Source organism: Pleurodeles waltl, chromosome 3_1, assembly GCF_031143425.1.
Source record: "Pleurodeles waltl isolate 20211129_DDA chromosome 3_1, aPleWal1.hap1.20221129, whole genome shotgun sequence".
Classification (NCBI taxonomy): domain Eukaryota; kingdom Metazoa; phylum Chordata; class Amphibia; order Caudata; family Salamandridae; genus Pleurodeles; species Pleurodeles waltl.
The window spans coordinates 962,360,547-962,374,341 of record NC_090440.1 but is presented as its reverse complement, the minus strand read 5'-3'; the positions used below and the strand labels follow the sequence as shown (position 1 = coordinate 962,374,341).

At 43.5% G+C, this 13,795-nt stretch overlaps 1 protein-coding gene across 5 annotated transcripts in view; it reads right to left on the bottom strand.

Moving 5' to 3' along the window:
• CNKSR1 (connector enhancer of kinase suppressor of Ras 1) overlaps nucleotides 1–13,795 on the bottom strand; it is a 262,699-nt gene that overhangs the window by 54,270 nt on the left and 194,634 nt on the right. For all 5 annotated transcript variants that reach the window (XM_069224001.1, XM_069224003.1, XM_069224004.1 and 2 more), the window contains one exon: nucleotides 6,274–6,418. In XM_069224001.1, the coding sequence (XP_069080102.1) occupies nucleotides 6,274–6,418 (145 nt within the window). The remainder of the gene's footprint in view (nucleotides 1–6,273; nucleotides 6,419–13,795) is intronic.

The window sequence follows — 13,795 nt, the reverse complement described above, 5'->3', positions numbered from 1 at the left end:
GCAGGCTCACCTAGGGAGAGATGCCATTATAAGATTGTTCAAAACTGATTGGTTTAACCCCAGATTTCGTCAAGCTGCAGAAGCAGTTTGCCATCGATGTGTCACTTGCCAGCAGATGAACCCAGGAAAGGGAACAGTTGTGAACGCGAGCCACATTGGCAGGGCCAGTGGCCCATTTAGCCGAATGCAGATGGACTTCATTGAGATGCCTGTGCATGGAGGTCTAAAGTATGTGTTGGTGATTGTGTGCATTTTTAGTCACTGGATTGAGGCATACCCCACACGTAGAAATGACAGCCTTACAGTTGCAAAGCTATTGTTGAGAGAGTTAATACCGCGTTTCGGATTCCCGATCTCTTTAGAATCAGATAGGGGAAGTCACTTCAATAAAGAGGTGATAAAGTTACTTTGCGAAGCGCTGAACATTGAGCAAAAGCTGCACTGTAGCTATCGCCCTGAAGCCTCAGGACTGGTGGAGCAGATGAATGGTACACTGAAATCGAGAATGGCGAAAATATGTGCATCGACAAACTTGAAATGGCCTGACGCATTGCCCTTAGTGCTAATGTCAATGAGAAACACCCCTGATAGAAAGACTGGATTGTCTCCGCATGAAATTCTCATGGGCAGGGCTATGAGACTTCCTGCAGTTCCCGCAAACGCGCTTTTGAATATTACAGATGATATGGTGTTAGACTACTGCAAGGGTCTGGCTGACGTGGTTCGCTCTTTCTCTCACCAGGTGGAAGCGACCACCTTGCCACCGATCCAAGGTCCAGGACATGCACTGAAAGCAGGTGACTGGGTCGTGGTAAAGAAGCACGTGAGGAAGTCGTGTCTGGAACCCCGTTGGAAAGGCCCTTTCCAAGTGATCCTGACGACAACTACCGCTGTGAAGTGTGCGGGGGTTCCCAACTGGATTCACGCCAGTCACACAAAGAAGGTGTTGTGTCCCACAGATGAGGAAGTTGAAGCGCTGAAACTGCCAGTGTCTGACAAAACAGTGCTGAGTGCTGAGACAGAGCAAAACCGAACTGAAAGCGAACAGGCAGAAACGGGAGAGAAAGAGATATTCTCTGAGGACGAAGAGACCAACTCGCTTGGGGGAGACCAAGGAGAAAGTTCAGACAGCGACGAAGCAGCTGAAGGTGACAAGGAACCTGAAGCAGCTGAAAGTGATAAAGAGCCTGACGAAAGTGACGGTGACGAAGGGCTCGAAAAAGGTGAAAAGGCAGGAGAGCCTGATCAGAGGAGGGCTTTCCCAGAAGCAGACGATAGAGAAAAAGAAAAAGAGAACGTGATTGATTCCCCGGAAGGAGGGGATAAGGCAGAACAGAACGAAAAAGTTCAAGCTTCGACAGAAAAGATCGCAGGTCCATCAAATGGGCATGGTGCAAAGAGAAGACTAAGCATATCACCAATAAAACAAAGGACTGAAGAAAGTTTGAACGAGGGAGGAAGGCCAAAAGTGAAAGAGAAAAGAAAAGAAGTAATTGTCGGGGCGTCATCCCCGAGTGAAGAAAAAGACTCGACAAAAGAGGAAAGTACCAGCGAAGCAGAATCGAAAAGAGAAGCAAAATTGAAAAGGAAAAGGATACCGAACAGAAGATATTCCGGTCCTGAATGGGCATATGCAGTCAATGACGATTGGACTGACGAGTTTGTATCTCTAAGCATTGAGAACGAAGAAGAAGAAGAGATACCAATAGAAAAGAAAAGTTTTATGGACTCCGTTGATTGAAAGAGTAATAAATGATATTGCTTGCTACAATCTAACGTGAAACAAACAACCGGCTGAGACATTGCTAAACCGGATGAGACTTGCTAAACCGATAAAGACTGAGTTATTGCCGAATTGAGACAAATGCTGCTAACCGATAAGTGACTGGCCTCCTGAAGAAGACGGTGTGAACATTGCGCTCGCTCAGCTTTGTAACTGAATTGCTAAATAGTTTTATTTACAAGTGCTTCTAGCTCTCTGATTCTATATAGATCATGACGCAAAACAATAGAAAGAAATATTGTAAATATGTGTGTATAGGCTTGATAATTGCATGTGTACTAATAATAATGGCAATTGTGCTTGGAATGCATGGAAAGGGTGAGAATGAGAATATTGAGGCTTCTACTTTTGCTCCTGTTACTGTCACTGAACTAACCGCATTGAAAAGATTAGAAATAGATGAGAGACTCTTGCATGATAAGAAAGAGCTTTCGTATAACGTTTTCTATCGCTTGCTAACCGAATATGTTGAGACTATGGATGCAAAAGATTGTTATGTGTGTACACAGATACCGACATCAGTAAAGGAAGGGGTGACTTATCACCACATGCCTCTTACATACGGGATTACGTGTAGTATAGTAATGTCTAGGTTTTATGGTCAAACTAACATACAGTATTTTTACTCAAATTATGATGTTACCTTTGCATATGTTCCTATAATAGCGCAGCTAAGCCAGATTGCTAAAGATTGGGATGCTAAAATAATGAGGGAATTTTTCGAGCCAATGCAACCTTTTGAAACTGCTCACGCTCATAGGGAAAACCTTACCTGCTCGCTCTCTGCAGTAGAAATAAGCTTTTTAGATCGCACAGATGATAGAAGGGCACAAATGAAGGCGAAATTAGAAAAAGAGCTACATAAGAGGACTTCAGTAGATAATTATGATTTTGCTGCAATAAAGACACAAGGGAAAATAGCTTTAGATGCTTGGCATGTAGGGAAATTTTGTATATATCGAGGTGAATCTTATTATGACAATATTTTTGTAGGAGCAAGTGAGTGTAAACATACGTTTATCTTTAAGGCCAAATGGACATTCATGATGAACGGACTTGACCCTGTCATTCCAGGTGTATACTACATTTGTGGGTATAATGCCTATTATCGTCTTCCAAAGGGATGGTGGGGGAGATGTTATTTGGGTATAGTGTTCCCAAAGGTTTATCAACTGGATGACCTATCGATGATTCAAAAGACATCTGGATCCCATCGTATCCAGAAAAGAGAGACCGCAGCTGCTGTGGTAGGAGATATATTTGGAGCCATGATTCCTTCATTGGGAGTTGTGCTGAATTCCATCAAAATAAGAAAGTTGTCTACTATAGTGGATAACATGTTGACAAAGTTTTCAGGTGCTATAATCCTGATAGATGCTGAACTTGCAGCGGAAAGAGCTATGACTCTTCAAAATAGGCTTGCTTTAGACATTCTTTTAGCAAAGGATGGCGGCGTTTGCAAAATGCTTGGTGCACGACACTGTTGTACATATATTCCTGACAATAGTGTGAAAATTAAAACTATGCTTGCTAATCTAACAAAGGAAAGTGCAGATTTGAAGGAACTGAAAGAACCAGGAGTGTGGGAGAAGGTTGGAAAAGGACTTGCTTCAGTGGGACATTGGATTGGGGGAATTTGGAATGGAATATTGTTAAAAATAATAGAGGGAATTTTAATAGTGATAATTTGCATATTTGGAATTTGGGGAATAAAAAGGGGAATAATAATGATTATGGAAAGAATTAAGAGAAGAAAAGAAGAGAAAATTATGAAGAGAATGGCAGAAGAATACAAAGCGCAAACTAGGGGAATTAAAAGGAAAAGGGAACTAACAGAATTTTAATGGAATAAAATTTGTGGGCGTGGTTTGGTGTGATGACTAGTAGTCATCAGAGGAGGGATTGATGAAGCAGAAAATGAAGGTTTTACATTTATTAACGCGTAAACGTAGTGTGAAATAATCATGTGTGGCTTTAACCGAACTAATAAAGATTGTACGGGGACAAAATGTGCCCTCAGAGTAGTTTGCCAACATTTATAAGCGTGCTTTATATAACGTGATGTACTAGAATCGCACTAATCCGACATAATCGTAAACGTGTGCTATGATTTGCTCGTTTGAAATGTTTTAGCTTAGCATTACTTTAGTGCAGGCTTCGGCCTAGTGGCCTGGTCTCACGGTTTAGATGCTCGTATTTTTCCACTGTGCTAATAAACGTGTATTTTTGCTTGAAGCTGTACTTTTCCACAGAAACCGTTCACATGCTTATCTTAAGGTTTCGTGCCAGCCTGGCATATTTTCTCTTTACTCCAAGGTCGATCTGCAGGTGCGGACAATGGAAGCTCTGAAAGTGAGTTAATTGGCATAAAATGTTGCAACTTGCGTACCCATCTCCAAGGATAATGTATGCTTAAGTAAAAGCTTGAGAACTGTCGTTTTTGATTGGACAATTTGAAGCTAACCTATGAACCCTCCAATGGAAGACCCTACTGGATTTGAACTGTTGTCTATAAAACCCAGGTGCACGAGAAGAAGGTAGCCATTGCGCTATTATCAGCTATTATTGGACATCCCGCCATTTTGTAGACTTTGCAGCTATTATGGCCCACTTTGCTGCGACGCCATTTTGAAAGAGACTTTAAAATGATTCTGGCCCTAGAGACTTTAACTTTGATTTGTCCCTTTGCATGAAGTAGTAGTTTTACCTTGCCGGCGTGAGGCAATTGCCCCGTCCACCCCTGTCCCTTTGCCCCGTCCTATGCTGATCGAAACGGTACCCATGCTGACCGAAGAACGGTACCTGTGAGACGAAGACTTCCTTGATTGCTGATCGTAATTGGTAAATATGAAAAGAAATTGTAAAATTGCATTGTGTTTCTTTTAGGTAACCAACTGCTGATTTTGATAAGAGCCCTAGCTAGGAGTTTTTCTAAATTAATGTTGCTAAATTGTTTTTGCATGAAGTCCCACAAGCCGATGCTAATTTGAGGTTAGATGAGGATTCCATATGTCGCACGATGCAATTTGAGATCTTGTTATGCTGACTAAATGTATGCCATTAGTTCATTACAGATTATCGTATTAGTGATTTGCATTGCTATTATCGAATGCCTTGTGATTCAAATGCTACATAGACTGCACTTGTTTCGTCGTTATGGACAGCTATTAATGTTCATATATGTTTATCATTTAGTGTTGAGACACATTTATATTGTGCTAGCTTTGTTAATATAGGGAAATAAATTCACTAACTTTGCAATAAACTGGTGTGGTTATTCCTGACTGAAAGGTCAGGGTTCGCCGAAATGTATTCTGGGTTAATTGTTAAGTGTTATGTTGATCAAGGTATTGCTTATGTTCGATATTGATTATTGATTTTAATGAAATTGATTGATTAAGAGTACGGAGAGTCCCACTTAGTCAAAAGATTCATCGGCCTAAAGAGCGTCCGAATACAGGTAAAATTACTAGTACGGACCGCTCTATCACAGGAAGACAGTTCCACTAGTGTTAGTGAAAGGGGACACCGTTCTTATTAGTACAAAGCTACGGCAGTGATGTCACCGTGCACCACAATGAGGTCAGCTTGTGTATTGAATATATGGATCTGAGCATTTGGTACTCAACTCGCCAAGCTTTCTTAAAGCACAAACAGTGTGTCGATCATAGATATCTGGCATAATGCATTAGAGAAAAAAACATTATTTTGATGCATAAAAACATTGCCATTAACTAGAAAGAACGAATCCTGGGAGGCACACATAATATTGTACTCTCATAGTCTAAGAGACCCATTCTCGATAAAATCAAAGCTATGAGAGAAACGTCACTTCCTGTGACATTGTTGCACAAAGTCTATGCTAATTAGTGTCTAGGATATCTGCCGTGTATGTTTATCCAGGATGAAGCAAGGCTCAGTAATAAATGAGGCTGTTGCCCTTATCTTCTTATGGTCGCAGCCATCTTAAGTGCTGCAGATGCAAGGGCCTCAGTTCCCAGGGGTGCGAGCTGCCCAAGACAATCCATTAACAACTGTCTTCTACAACCCAAACTGACACCGTTGGGAGGGGACAATTTTTCTTGTTCCCTTAACTTATACTGGTACATTTTGATGCCGCTGCTCGTTCTGCATTACAAAATTCATTATATGTTCTGTATTGGCCAGGCGCACTAGCGGATTGATGGATCCAATTAGGACATCTCCGCTCGCCTTCATAAATAAATATGTCAAATGGAATGGAATCTGTAGATAGTATTCAAGTCAAAAGGATTCTGCAGTTCCTGTGTCTCTACGAGTCTCAAAACTCCCACCTTTCTGCTGAAGGCCAGGAACATGTATTTAACATTTTTCAAATGTAGTTTCAGATTTATCCAAAACGTGAAGGGAGACCACAGAGGCAGGCGCTATAGAAAGGGAGAGGCACAACAACCAAAGGAAAGCACTGGGCGGCGGGTATGCTTGAATGGTCAGAGATAGCTCAACAGTACCTGCAGAAGCTGCAGCATAGCTCTCCGGTCTCTTTTTGGCAAGAGGGCTTTTTGGAGGCAGCACTTTTTCCTTACTGCCTAAATTCGCTGCAGCCGGCAGGAGGTGCTGTCCTTGGGCGAGAGGCTGGAGCATCTCTCTCTTTGGCTGCAGAAGGAGAAAACATTATGATTAGAAAAGACTTTTCATGCAACACTCACCACAAGGAGAAAATACGCTCTAGTCCTCAGCTCATTTACCGCGGACAAACCAAACGATTCAAATGGAAATCGTGTAGAGAAGGAATAGGGACTACAATGCATGTGATCGGTTTTTCAGAATGGCATTCCAACAAAGGTTAAGCATTTAAGAAATGCCCTACAGAATACCACGACTATTCATTCCCAACTTGTGGTAACTTATTCTTACACAAGAGGCACAGAGGAGGTAGAAATAATAAAAGGGAAAGGCGATAACAAAGAACATCTACCCAAACTGATGACCTGCTTTGAAGTGTTATCTCAGAAGCAGTGATGACAGAAATGACTCTGGGTGCCCATTCATTTTATTTACATCTGTGGAGCTGAAAATGCTGTCCACAGCTAGGTAAAGCCATACCTCTGTATGTTTAATATGTTTGCCCTGTGTGTTTTCCCCAGTGAGTTGACAATAGTATGAAGCCCTTAGGATATGTTCCCTTTAATCCTTTCCCCCCATCCTGCTCCTCCTTTGTTTACTGCGTACCTGATATACAGCAATTGAGAGAATGAAAAATAGGTGTCAAGGAAACCTATGTATTTCTGAAACAGGCACAAAATATGTCGTGTAGAAGCAGTGGTCATTTGCACATCTCTGAATCTGTGGGTAACCACAGTAGAAAGTGAATTAGATGGCATTTCTCAAAATTACTTCTTTCTTACACAATGTCTTACATTTGTAAGGTACAAATGCAGAGAAAGACAATTGGTAATAACACTTGTTCTACTACTTCGTGTTCCCCCAGGTCTCCCAATAAAAATGGTACCTCACTTGTGTGGGTAGGTCTAGTGCCCGCGACAGGAAATAGCCCAAAAAGCAATGTGGACACATTACATTTTTTTTTCACTTACAAGTTTTTTGCAATGTGGAGTTTGGGTCCTAGCACAGCCAGCACCTACGGAAACATAGCAAACCTGTACATTTTTAAAAAAACTTTACACCTAGGGGAATCCAGGTTGGGGTGACTTATCTGGCTCTCCCCAGGTTCTGTTATCCAGAATTCTTTGCAAACCTGATTTGTTTTTTTAAAACACATTTTCCTCACATTTCTGTAATGTAAAGTTCTGGCATCTGAGGGGAGTCACAAACTTCCTTTTACTCAGCATTTCCCCATGACTCCCAATAAAAATGGTATCTCACTTGAGTGGGTAGGCCTAGTGCCTGCGACAGGAAATGGCCCAAAACACAACATGGACACACCACATTTCTCCACTGAAAACGGACCCTTTTTTTTGCAAAGTGGGTAGTTGTGATTTTTGGGCCCTAGGTCATCTGGCACCTAGTGAAACCTAGCAAACCTGTACATTTCTTAAAACTACATACTTAGGGGAATCCAGAATGGGTTGATTTGCATAGCTCTCGCCAGGCTGTGCTACCCAGAATGCATTGCAAACCTCATATTTTGACTAAAAACAAATTTTCCTCACATTTCTGCAAAGGAAAGTTCTGGAATCTGCACAGAGCCACAAACTTCCTTCCACTCAGCATTCTCCTAAGTCTTCTGATAAAAATAGTACCTCACTTGTGTGGCTGGACCTACTGCCAGTGACAGGAGCTTATCAAGCCAAAGATAATAGGAGCCTTTGCTTGGGGACTCCTAATAATATCAGTTGGATACATTTCTGTCTCTGGCACTAGGCCCAACCACACAAGTGGTGCAGAATTTTTATCAGCAGAAGTGGGGCAATGCTGGGTGAAAATAATTTTGTGGATTCTTGCAGAATCCAGAAGTTTTTGTCAAAGAAATCTGAGGAAAAATGTGTTAGTTTTCAGAACTGTCTGGGTCTGGTAGGTTTTTCTAGGTAGCTGCCTACCAAACCCCAAAAAGTGCAGCTGTTCACCATTGCAAGTGGGATGATACTGGGAGTTAGCCAAACTATCCTGGCCTAGTTGTAAAAACAACACCCAAAAGAATCAAATACCTTCTTGCGTGTCATTGGGATGAGATGCTTTAGTCTGGAGGGGGAGCAGAAAGAGTGTCTTCCCATTTTTTTGGGCGGGGGGGGGGGGGGGGGGGGGACATGCCCATGCCAGGTAGCCCCTACCCTACCAAATAAAATAAAAAAAGGAATCCCTGGTGTCTAGTGGGCTGGGGCAGATGGGGATGTTTCCCCTCATATGTCCCCCCCTCCCCACCCCTGGAGGGCGGAAAGACGGTTTTCCTTATTTTGTTGTGGGGAGGGGCATGGCCACACCCATTGCTGGGCAGCCCCCACCGATATAAATAAAATAAAACGTATTCCCTGGTGTCTAGTGGCCTTTCTAGCCCCCAAGAGGCCAGAAATAGGTTTCCCTAATTTGGATTATGCCGATGTCCATAATGGGGAGCTCCCACTGATACAAATAAAAAAAAAAAAACGCAATCACTGGAATCCAGTGGGATCTCTGACCGCGTCCCCCCCCCCCCCTCTGGGGGCAGATGGGGTAACCGACCCCAACTGCCTTCCCCAGGGGCAGAGAGACAGTTAGGGGGTGGGCAGGTGGTAGCACAGCCATGCTCATGACAGGCAGCCCCACCCCTACAAATAAAAAATGTAATCCCTTGTGTCAAGTGGCTTCTGCCCCTCCCCTCCAGGGCAGATTGGCCTAAAAATTAGGCCAATGTGCCCACAGGGTGGCAAAGACAGACAAAATATTCACCCCTTAAAGGATAGCGGCCCTTGCCCACGGGGCCACTCTCCAACTTATACTGTTTTTTTAAATCTGCAGTGTCTACTGGTATTCTGCTCCCCAGGGAAGGGGGGAGAGAGGAGGGCAGAAAATGGCCAAAATAATTACCCCATAATGGGGAGCGGCCCTTGCCCAAGAGGCCACTCCCCAACTTATATATTTTTTACATCTCCGGTGCTTAGTACCATTGTGCCCCCCCCTCCCCAGGGGCAGAATGGCCTACAATATGGCCTTTGGGGAGGCTGGGCAGGGAGGGGGAATGGCCCAAAAACTTTTCACAAATATTGGGATTAGCCCTTGCCTAAGAAGCTGCTCCCAAAAACAATTGCTGGTGTCTAATGGGATGGATCCTTAAGCAGGGATCCACTTCGGACAGGTACCACAGGAAAGGGAAGATTCTCCTCTTTCCAGCAACATCTCTACCATGTGTTTAATGCTCGGGGCTGAGATAGCCTCACAAGCACTAAAACAAAAAAAATGAAATGAGCCAATCAGATCATTTCACTTCACTCTCAATGTAATGTCCGCACACTGTGCGTGATCGTCATTACCTTGAAACAAAAAAAATGCCTCTGTCAGTTGGGGAAGTTCTTCCCTAGCTTCCGAGGCAAAAAACAAAATGAAATCTCTCTGCTGTTTGCAGCAGAGGAATATGGTGGTCATGCGTTGCGGAGGGAATGGTTCTGTCCTCAGCACACAAGCACTGTGGCTGAGGCCAGAACCGTGCCATCCTCGGCACCGAACCGAGTAATGTACAGATTTGATAGCATCTGAGCTAGGCTCTGATGTTGGCAGCTCACTCAAAGTATGCACATTTGTTGTGGGAGCAGCTATTGTCCTCTCTACCTAGGCTATGTGGATACTGTGGCATGCTGTTTTGCTGGCCAGGAGCACAGTCCTGTTTGTTCATGTAAACGTGGAGGGGAGCTGCATCAGTTCTCCCATACAAACTCTCTTCAGTCAGTCATAAATGGGGGCTTGTTCATGTTTCTTGCTTAGAGCTGCACCCTGGGGTGGACACTGGAAGAATAAAGTTACTAATCTAAATCCAGTCCTAGGGTATTTGGGGTAAAAGCAATATTTAGGAAGTTTATTTACATTTACTAATCTAAATCCAGTTGTGGGGTATTTTGGGGAATTTTATAAATTCCCCTATTATTTTCAGGAAGGGTTGAAAAGTAATCAATTTTAATTGGAAAAGTGCTACCCTCAGGGCGCAGCTCAGGGCAAAAATAAATCTAGAAATACATAAATGGGGACCCTGTCCTTCACCATGTTGTTTGACACAAGTATGAAAAAAAAAAAACTGAACATGTGCGGCAGGGATTATGCACTTGGACTAGAGAGTGCTCGAGTCCATAGGACTCCATGTGGTTATGCTGCACAGGAGGGTAGCCTTTTTTGTGTTCGACTGCCAGTGTCTATCTTGCACATAACAACATATACTCTGTTGTTCGTACCCCTCAAACCTCATTCTATTGGGTGGGATAGATAGGCAGCCAGTCCATATTCTTTATTAGCTTAGGCTTCCAGTGTTATAGTGAAACCTACTGATGCCCAGTTCATTGTGATCATCTTTCTGATCACCAGTATCCTCCAGGCAAAAGAACACATATCCACATGAGAGCTAGCACAACCTGGTCTCAGTGTAAACACTCGGACAGGAAACCTCGACACTTTCTCATTAAAACAGGATGGAGATGAGCTTCCCGCATTAGAGAAGCTTTCTTAGACAGCTGAAGGCAAGCCACCTTGACTCAAATCGGTGTTTAGGTACTGGCCATCTCAGACAGCAATTCATTTGTATCAACTAAGCAACAATGAGGCCTTTGCACCAGGAATGTACCAGCCAGGAGGGACCAGACTCTACCATGGAAAGGATGTGAGAGTACATATTGACAGACTGACATTCCCCCAAAGATACACTATTACCCTATTTCAATTGGCTAGCAGAATGCATGTTAAAAACTTGGTTGAGGAGTTTCCCCTTCCTGAATTGGGAAGGATTAGCCTGAACCATCCTCTACCCTCCTGTACCTCTGAGATGCCTTTTTACATGCCTGCTTTAATACACCGATGGAGGCACATGGGGTAATTTAGAGTTTGGTAAAGGGGGAATGCACAACTGTTAATCAGCGGTGCTGATGATCAACCAAATTCACGGGTTCCCTGCCCCTGTTAGAGGTGTCGGAGCTACTGGGTTTCTGTCAGTGGAGCCTTAGCTGGCTCTGACAGTGGAAACCTTTGATGTGGTGGATCACTGGACCACCAGGTCACTGGGACAGTAACCACGCCCAATAGAGAGAAAAGCAACAATCCCTTGATTTCCCCGACAGGGACCACAATGCAAAACACAACAGTCCTGGGGAAGGAAATCAAGCAATGGCCCCAATGAGCAGACAGAAGACCCCTTGTGCATCAGGGTCATTGTTTTTTGGGAGTTGTAAAAAGCAGAAAAACTCTAGATCAGTGCCTCCAAAATGTTTTAGAACCATAACCCAATTTTTTGAATTACAAACTTTTGTGACCCACCTAGGTTTAATGGATACAAGGAATGCATGTTTTTTTAATGCAACTGAAGTATTGTGTGGTAGCACACTGTCATTTACCGACTGCATATTTTCTTTATAATCGCCACTAAATTTGCAAATGCATGCAGTTTTACCAATAAAACTATACTGCACACAAATACTGTGTGGAAATTTGGTTTCAGTGAGCTATATAATTTGTGCATTACCCAGTAAACCCTCTTGAATTGTTTTGATCCTACTGAAATCAGAATTACCAAACAATGTGCTTCACGTTTGCTTTCTTAACTGCTGAATGTACAAAGTCCACTTACGGGTATTTACATTTTGTTGTGTGTTACAAAAAAATACTTCCTGCAGCGTTTCCTTGCAACCCTCCTCTACCTTCGCAAGACAGCCACATAATTCACTTTAATTTTCTCTCTCTGCGAAGTGAGAGGACTGTACCTGCAAACACCAATCCCAATGCTAAGAAAATAAGCAGCAGCTTGACAGAAGACCTATCCTGACATTTGACCTCTGTTTTTCAAGCGAAGCAAATGGGAAAAGATAAATACAGAAATTAAAGGCTGGATACAGGCACACTAGCAAGCCATGGTCCCCAACCGAAAATCCAGTGAGGCTAACTTATTTCAGGACTCCAGTTAACCTGTCATCAATGACCAAATACCAGACACCCAAAGACACCTCGAGGATTCCTGTGAACACCAACATTAACAAGCACTGGCAAAGCCAAAACACCTGGGTTTAATGCGACAAACAGAAATTATATGTTTGAGGCATGTGTGGCGGTAGATACATATGCTGTGCATATTCCTGCCATCTAGTGCTGGGTCTGGATATGCATAAGTTGTTTTTCTTCAACAAAGTCTTTCAAATCAAGAGGTACTGTGACTCTTCCTCTTGCCAATAATGAGCATGGTCATCGACTCCATTGTTAGAGTGCTCTCTTTCTTTCATCGGGTTTGGATGTGTGCTCCTGGTCGACACCATCATGGCGCTCTTTTCGGTTCACAAGCCTCCTTCCCTCCAGGGGTACTGTACTTCGATCGCGTCTCCCTTAGTCTCAGTTTCAGCTCGATGTCAAATTACTTCACTTGAGCGAAGCCAAGGTAGACCTCGGCCCCTCCTGGGCCTTGCCCATCAGGGCCTATTCTAGTCTCTCCTTTGCGTATCTCTACCTTGCCTCGACAGTGATGGAACAGATGCCATTTTGATATAGTCCTCACTGCCACGTGAAATATTTTAAGTATTCTCTGACCAGTCTGCATCAGGTCGGCAATCTGTGGCTGACGCCAGACCACAACAAGGCCTCAAGGGCATGTTGTGCCACATCCCTGACATTTTTAGGGAACCTATCTGGGCAAGAGCTATAACACCTAAGGTGGATAACAAATATAAGGCCTCCCCTTCTGACCCCCATCTATATTAATGGTCAGCTTCCACCAGACTTTGGTAATCACCACTGCCTGTAAGCGAGCCAACTTGCAGGCCAGCAGGGATGCCCCGCAACCAGATAAGGAAAGCAAACGCATAGCTGTGGCAGGACAATGGATGGCTGCACAATCAGCCAATCACTGGGCACTGCTTATTCTGTCAGTCTACTTACAAGATATGATCATGCCCACTGACACAAAATGGAGAAGCTCTTCCAATACATTTCTGAAGAGCATAGAAAACTCGGTCAGGAGTTAAAATCTGAGGACAAGCAGATTTCCAACACCTCTATTCGCTGTGCCCCAGCCTCAGCTGAAACTACTGCCAGATGGGTAAATTCTGGCATTCTGCCACACAGACATGCATCACTCTATATCTCTGGCTTTAGGCCGGACATTCAGCAAACCTGCTGAAGATGCCATTTGATGGTGGACCAAACTTTAGAAAATAAATAAAAAGAAGATACACAGACATCCAAAGTGATGGGGGTTCTACAAACACTTGCTGCCCCCAGTGCCTTTCACCTTACCCTTTAACATGGAGGTTCAAATGCCACCTCCCTGAAACCTTTGTGTCTTATCAGCACACCCTGGTACAATAATCCTCTCCCAGGGGTTATTTTAGAGAGTCCCCAAGGGGCAACAATTCTAGG